The sequence below is a fragment of the Tursiops truncatus genome, chromosome 6 (assembly GCF_011762595.2).
Source record: "Tursiops truncatus isolate mTurTru1 chromosome 6, mTurTru1.mat.Y, whole genome shotgun sequence".
Taxonomy (NCBI): Eukaryota; Metazoa; Chordata; class Mammalia; order Artiodactyla; family Delphinidae; genus Tursiops; species Tursiops truncatus.
This window is the reverse complement of record NC_047039.1, coordinates 18,266,510-18,273,897: the sequence shown is the minus strand read 5'-3', so window position 1 is coordinate 18,273,897 and position 7,388 is coordinate 18,266,510. Positions and strand designations below refer to the sequence as shown.

The 7,388-nt window shown below is 59.9% G+C and overlaps 1 protein-coding gene across 3 annotated transcripts in view; it reads right to left on the bottom strand.

Moving 5' to 3' along the window:
- Nucleotides 1–777: 777 nt before the first annotated feature.
- LZTS1 (leucine zipper tumor suppressor 1) overlaps nt 778–7,388 on the bottom strand; it is a 49,601-nt gene continuing 42,990 nt past the window's right edge. For all 3 annotated transcript variants that reach the window (XM_033857732.2, XM_033857731.2, XM_073805870.1), the window contains exons 3-4: nt 5,977–6,768; nt 778–4,549 (exon numbers count right to left, since the gene is read on the bottom strand). In XM_033857732.2, coding sequence (XP_033713623.1) covers nt 3,911–4,549; nt 5,977–6,768 — 1,431 coding nt within the window. In that variant the 3' untranslated portion in view covers nt 778–3,910. The remainder of the gene's footprint in view (nt 4,550–5,976; nt 6,769–7,388) is intronic.

Genomic DNA, 7,388 nt, shown 5'->3' with positions numbered 1-7,388 from the left:
TTGCCACTCCTTTTCTGTCCCACCCTTGCTGCCAAGGCCCCCGCCTGCGCACCACCTTCCTGGAGACCCTGATATTTCCCACCCAGAGGCACTGTGTCGTGTACTCTTCGTGTGTTCCACACGCTGCCCTGTGTTTTTAACTCCCTCGTTACACATCCCTTCTGTCTCCTGCCACCTGAGTAGAAGAGCCCTCTGAGCCTCGGATCTGGGCCCAGAGCAGTAGGGAATGCTTGTCGGGGTGAACGAGGCAGGTTGGCACCGAGAAGCCTGGACAGATGGCCACTGTGGTGACTGCACCTTCCCAGCTGGGAGGCCCTGGGGTGGTGGTAACAATAGCCACCCTGGTCTCCTGCCAAAGAGGCCATACGCAATAGGCCAAGGAGTTGGCTGGTAAGGTGAGCAGCTGGATGAGAGAGGCAGGGAGGCCTGAGCTTGGGGCTGGGGTTAGGGGGTCTCTGTTGGAGAACTCTCGGCCTTTGCAGGGGACCATGGCCCTTGGTCTTCTCTCCCCCCCTCCCCAGGGTCTGCCCAGGGCCTGGTCACAGATAAGGTCACAGGGTTGGTGAGGGGTAGGGACCAGCTGCAGGCCTATCTGATACCAAGGCCCCTGCTTTCCTACCAGCCAACACAGTCCTCATCAAGGCTGTCCCCCTGCCCCCCACCTCCACTCCGCTCCTTCACTGACGGGAAGGGACATCACCTTTCTTATTCCAAGTGCAAAGGCCCCAGGGAGCTGCCGCACCACAGCCAGGGGAAGGAGGGCTGTTGGGGAGGGCATGAGAAATGGCATTCTTTATTCATAAATAAAAACATAAAATTACCAGAAATAGTTTACATGGCCAAAAGGGGGCATCAAAAATAAGATAACTCAAAGCTGTGAAAAGCAGAGCAAACCAAACAAGACCCGACCAAGAGGAAAAGAACTCTATACGTATTCTTCCAAACGCCAGTCCGTCCACAGCCAGCCCGGCCCGGGGCTCCACAGAAGGGGTAAGGGGGGCAGCGCATCCGAGTGCACAGGTGCACGGCCTCCTGCCACAGCAGCTGCCGTTCCAACAGCCCAGCCTGCCTTCTCCCTGGGATCCCTCTCTCCCAAGAGATGGCCCAGCCTGGGCCGGCGCGAGAGCAGGGGCAGAGGCTCAGCAGGTGCTTGAGGGGAGAGGTATCCCCCTCCCAGTCCCCACGGAGCTCAGTGCCCCTGGGGGTGGGGCACGCTCGGCAGGGGTTACCCGAATACAGAGGCCAGAGGAGAAACCCAGGGTGGGCGCTGCATTGAGGGTCCGGTCACTCCGAGGCCCAGAGGCAGAGTCCCCTCTTGGGGAGGTGGTGCCGGTGTCGCTGTCTTGCTGCAGACAGTGGAGCATTTCATCACCCTGTGGGGAGCAGCAGGGGTGACCCTGCGGCTCTGACCCTGCGAGCAGGTGTGTCAGTAGCCGTGCTCAGAGGGAGGGGCGGCGAGCTCCCACCGGCCCCGGGCCAGGCTGCGGGGTTGACTTTACCCGTCCCCGCTCAGCCTCTGCAGCTCAGAGCCTCCTTCCAGAGAGACTAGGTGGGGCAAGGTCCAGAAATAGCAGGGAGCTTTTTGCACAGGGAAGGGAAGGGAAACCACACTGCAGTGAGGTCGCTATATTATACAACACTTGCACTCTGGTGCAACTGGTGCCACTGTGGACCACCCTGCGGTCTTGGGCTGGTGGCAGCCCAGGGAGGGCTCCGCGAGTTGGCCTGGGGCGGGGATGCGGGGTGCAGGGCACGGTCACACCGCAGTGGAGCCCCTTGGCCGCCTTCCCCGGGCTTAGCACCCACCTCTTCACAGCGTGGTCTTGAGGGCACAGCGACGGGCTTTTGGCTGTTCTTTGTGGAGGGAGGGGTCCTCCAGCCTGGGGAGGGGCAGCAGCCCCTTTCTCTATCCCGTGGGGCAGACTCACTGGGAAGAAGGACTCAAACAAGGCACAGGCTGGTGGAGATGGAGGGACCAAGGGCCGTGGCACACGGGGACGGACATCTTTGACTTGGGGGTTTGCATGTGCCCAGTGGAGGGGACTGGCCCCCAGGCAGGGAGAGGGCTCTTGGCCTGTCGATTCCAGGTTTAAACCTAGCCTAAGACTAAGAGTAACGGCTTGAAATTCCAGAAAACCTCCTCTGTTACCTGAAGGCAGGACAGGCACAGCTTAATGCAGGGATTGGAAGGCAGAGCCAGCAGCAGGGAAGGTGGCCCTGCCCTCAGCCCAGACTCAGGGAAGGAATGGTGGCCCTGGAAGGATGGGGGGACAGCAGGAGAAGCAGCTTCCCACTCCCACCCCGGGGCTGGAAGGGCCAGGAGTCGGGGACAGAACTGGGGGCACCGGTCTGGGACTGCTGACTACCCAGACGTCCTGGTCCCTCCTGCCTCAGTGAATCCCTCTCAGCATGCAGGAGTGAGGCCCAGGAATCCGGCGACGGCTGGCTGTCCCAAGAACAGCAGCTGCGGCTAGAGGCAAAAATAGAACGTGGAACAGCCTGGCTGCCTGCGAGATCGGGCTTGCTTCCGAAAAGAGAAGAAAGGAAAAAGAAGAAGAAAAGAAAATTCCCTGAACCAAGCAACTGAGGAACCACCTTTTCTCTGCACATCTTCGGAAGAGAAGCCCAGCCTCCTGCAGGGCCTGGGTCCTTGACTACGGGGCTCAGGTGGGGCTGCAGGTGGAGAGGGCCAGCTGGTACCCCCCGGGGCTGTTCGGAGGCTGTGTTGGCACCTCTTACTCTCTTTGGCCACTGGCACTCTGGGGCCCCTCCCTGACCTGTACAGACTCTGCACGTAGCCCTGGAGGTGAGAAGGGGAAGGGCGGACAGTGGGAGAGAGCTGCAGGTGAAGGGGGGGAATGCCCAGCCCAGACGACCCTGCACCATCTCAGGGGACACAGGTTATTCTGCATCCAAGCAAAGGCTTGGTTCTTGGGAAAGAAAAGCAGCTCAAGGTAGCTGCTGGCCAACTTGAAGCAGGTGGGGGAATCCCTACCTCTGGTCCCATGATGAAAGATCTGGAGGCTCCCCTGGGAACAGCTCCAAGTCACACCCTCCCTGTGTGAGGGACAGGGACGTCCTCAATCTTTCCCTCCCAGCACCCACCCCGGGGCCTCGGGTCTATGGCTTTGAGAAGAGTAGTCACAGAGGTCAAAGGCCACCAGCCATCCAGAGGCTGCTCATTTCTGGTCAGCAGGGCCAACAGGGTCTGGCCATTACTACCTAGCTTCTCTCTCTGACCCACTCTGGGTCTTGCTGAGTCTAGATAATCCTGGGCTGGCCCAGCTCTCCCCTCCTTTCTGTGGCCTGCCAGCGTCGGGAAGCTCTGATGTTGCGAAGTCACGTTCTCCACACCTCACTCCAACCCCTACCCCTCCGTGGCCAGGGGAAGACAGCTCAGGTTACGACCAGGTCAGATTCCAAAGCTTCTGGTCACCAATGCTTGTGTTCTATTCCCAAGGCATCCCGATGTGCTGGGGACCGGGGGGCAGGGGGGCGGTTCGGGGAGGGGGGGGCGAGAAAACAAGTTGTGGGAAGAGAGGTGGAAGGGAGCTTCCATCCTGGGGAGGCCACTGGCCTTCATGGTAGTCACCACCCTCGCGGGGAGAGGGTATCTCTAAGTAGTTTGAACAAAGGCCAAGGTTTAGGGAGCCCTTAACCAAATGATGGAGATCCGGGGACTCATCTCTTGGCAAAGCTAGAGGTGGGGCAGGCTGCAGGGATGCTAAGCATTGGAATGTGGGCAAGGCGGGGAGAGGCCGTGTAGCAGCCCCTCCCCTCCCCCCTCCCCTCGAGGTCTGTGCTTCTCTCAGAGGCCTGAGCAGGGGAGATGGGGAGGGGAACCCCCACTCATGGGCTCAGCACCCCTGTCTCCCAATGCCAGGTCCCCGGCTCCCTCCCAGGAGGCGCCTCAGATCTCAGTGGCGATGATGTCCTCATAAGGGATGTCAGCCCCTTCGAGGTCAATCTCAAAGGGCTCCCCAGCACCATCGGCGCGGGCCAGCTGCTGCAGCGTCTTTTCCAGGCGCTGGTTCCGCTGGTACATGGCCAGGTAGCTCTGCTGCAGCTGCTTCTGGTACTGGATCACCTTCTCCTTCTCCTCCTTCCATAGCAGCCGTTCATGCTGGAAGCCCGAAGACATCTGGTCATGGCCCTGCCGCTCCTCCCTGAGCTCGGCCCGCAGCCGTTCCAGCTCCCGCTGCAGGGCGGGCACGTCCTCGGCGGAGGCAGGCCCCAGGGCGGCCGTGTCCCGGCCCCGCGGCAGGGCGGCCTGGGCCTGAAGCTCCAGCAGGTTCACCTTCTCCCGCAGGAGCTCCGCCTCGTTCTTCTTGCGCTGCAGCTCGTTCTCGCAGACCTCCAGCTCCAGGCCCTTGGTGCGCAGCGCGCTCTCCAGGTCCTGCGTCTTCAGCTCCAGGCCCTCCAGCCTGCCCCGCGTATCCTTCAGCTGCGCCTTCAGGTTGAGGATCTCGCTGGCCTTGGCGTTGATCTCCGTCTGGGACTCCTTCAGCTGCTGCTTCAGGAGAGAGATCTCGCCAGACTTCTGGCACACCTGTCGTGGGGCGGGGACAAGAGAGAGAGCCAAGGGGTGAGAGGTGGCACCTGGGTGTTGTGTCCTTACTTGTAAACTGAGGATCAGTCATAGTACCTATTTCTTAGGGTTGCTGTAGAGATGAAATGAAAGAACCTAGGGCCTGGCATTAATAACCACTCTGTGAATTATTATGATAAATATGTTTGCAATATATTTCTGTGTTATTGTGAATGTTTGATTTATTTTATTTATTGTTTTACCATACAGCCTGACTGGATAACCTGGGAGTGAGGTCACAGCAATGTCCAGCTTGGCTCTGGATTAGACAAACAAGGATGGATGCGTTGTGAAGCCAGCACTGGCTTATGCCTCTGACATGCCCTGAAGTGTCCCAAGTCCTGGCTGAGAAACCATGGCTGGGGTAGGGTCTGCTGTGCCAACACTGATGGGAAAGAGGAGAGGGAGTGGTTCCATGGCTAAGGTCCTGTCCTCTTCGGGAAACCCGGCAAACAGAAAGCGACACTCCCTTCCCACCCGTCTAGTGCCTCCATCCGTCACTTCCACTGAAAGGATCCTTTCCTCCTACCCCTGATAACACCTGTTGCTCTAATTTCCAGGATGAGCACAGGCAGCTCAGTGCAAACAGATGCTGTGTGGCCAAGGGTGTGTCACCTCGACCTCGGGGGGTGATGCTGGTCTAACCAGACCCAAGGAGCCCTCAGCCCCTTCCCAGGGCAGGAGTCTTTGGGGTGAATGCCGTGCACACCCCCTCCCGGTCCCCTGCACCACCTCTCAGGTGAGAAAAGAGAGCAGGATGAGGGGTTAGGCTGTTCTCCAGCGAGGCCAGGCCCAGGCGCTTCACTTGCAGGTGTGCCTGAGTGGGTGCATGTGTACGTGAGCCCCTTTCTTCCTGTTCTACGTTTCCACCTCAGCCCACCAGATAGAAGCCCTTCTCGCACTTCTGTGAGGAATTCTGTCCCTGAGACCCGCACAGATGCGGCCACTCCTACCAATGGGTGGAGTCCCTTGCCTCAAAAGTCACAGACGATAACTGTGCTCTCTCGTGGCTCTGGGGCCAGCATGAATTCAGGATGGCCTGTGGTCCTCCTGGGCCTCTGTGAGCAGATGCAGTGAGTTGGCCCTCAGACAGTCCAGCTGGGACTCGGCTCTCTCGCTCCAGCTTCTCTGCCGACGACTCGGTTAGTAAGTTCAATTCTGGCCACGAGGCACCGGGGTGGGGAGAGGAGGAAGCCCGGACTAAGAGTACCCCCAACTTGGTTTACCATGGAGCCCCTCATCTGGGTCATGAAATGGGTACTTCAGCCCAGTTTTCCCGGGCAGTTGTGTTCCCCCCCATTGTCTAGAGCCTGCAGGAGACCTGGAGAAGGCTGGGGGGTGGGGGGCGCTGGCACCGAACCCCTGCCCGCCCACGCCCACATCCTCACCTCCCACTGCGTCTCCTCCAGCGCGGGGACGAAGCTGGTCTTCTCCTTCTCATAGGACCTGAGCTTGGTCTCCAGCAGGTCCTGCTCCTTCATGAGGCTTTCGAGCTCCTGCCGCAGCTGCCGCTTCTCCTGCTGGAGTTGGAGCACCTGCAGGTGCAGCACCTGCTGGGCGCGCTGGCTCTTCTGTGCCGCGGGCTTCAGCTTGCCCTTGGGCTCCAGCCCCTCTGGCTCGTCCTTGCAGCGCCGCGGTCGCTCCTCGTAGGCCTGGCTGGCGGCCAGCCCCTTCTCCTCAAAGCTGCGGTGCAGCTTCTGGAGCTCGCCCTCCCTCTCCAGCAGTTTCTGCTCCAGGTCCTGGACGGTGCACTGGTCCGTGGAGATGGGGGAGCGGATGGAGCCCTTGTCCGCCCTGCTCGGGTGGGCCAGCTTGCTGCCCCCGTCGGAGAAAGACAGGGCCTTCAGGCTCATCATGTTGCTGTCCTGGAGGAGGATGCCCTGAGTGATGTTGTGGGCTGAGCCCCCAAAGCGGCTGGCGGGCCCCACCGGTGTGACCAGCGGGTCCAGCTGGTAGCTGCTGGTGGTGCTGTGAGTAGGCAGGCTGGACATGGAGTTCCGGCCGGAGTCAGACAGTGCCCCGGAGCACAGGCCGGGCTTCAGCCCCTGCTCCTCGGGCTTGTCTGGAGGCGCAGGGTGCAGCTGGTGGCTGGCGCTCTCGGGGGACGAGTGGAGGATGGCGCCCGACCGTGGCAGCACCGGCTTGAAGGCCGTGGGTCTCACAGCACCCTTCTCCAAGTCCTGGGGAGGAAAACAGGCATATGGATCCCGCGGCTTCCCCTGATGCACCCCCAGCCGGGTAGGCGTGCCGGCCACGTGGCACCTTCCCGGTAGGGAGCCATAGGTGACCTCACCTGTTGCTCTGAAGGAGCCAAAGGTGGTGAATCTCTCCCGAGGAGGAGAAATTCCTCTGTGCCTGGGGACGTCCTGAAGGGTCATGAGGCACTCTGTATGGTGAACTACAAACCTGTCACCATCTTGACCCACCTTCCACCCCAAGATACCAAACGACTCTTAGATTCACTGGCTGAGACCCCTGTGCCAGGGCTCTGGGGCTCTGTGTGGTGCACGTAAGAACACTGGACGTGTGTCCTTGCCCCTTGCAGTCAGCCAGGAGCTGGAACACTGGCCGTGACCTGCCCTGGAGGCTGGGGGAATCTCTTGAAATGATCATCCTTTCCCTAAAGCTGTCATTTTCATTATTAGAGGACTTCACAGTTCACAGGCTCTTTACTTTCAAAAGCTTAAAGCTCTATGCAAACATATGGGGCCATTTCCTAGCACATCAACACCAAAGATTCATCTTCCCAGGTGAGGCCAGGGCACTGAATAGGAACAATGTTTTCAGTGTCCACTGGCGG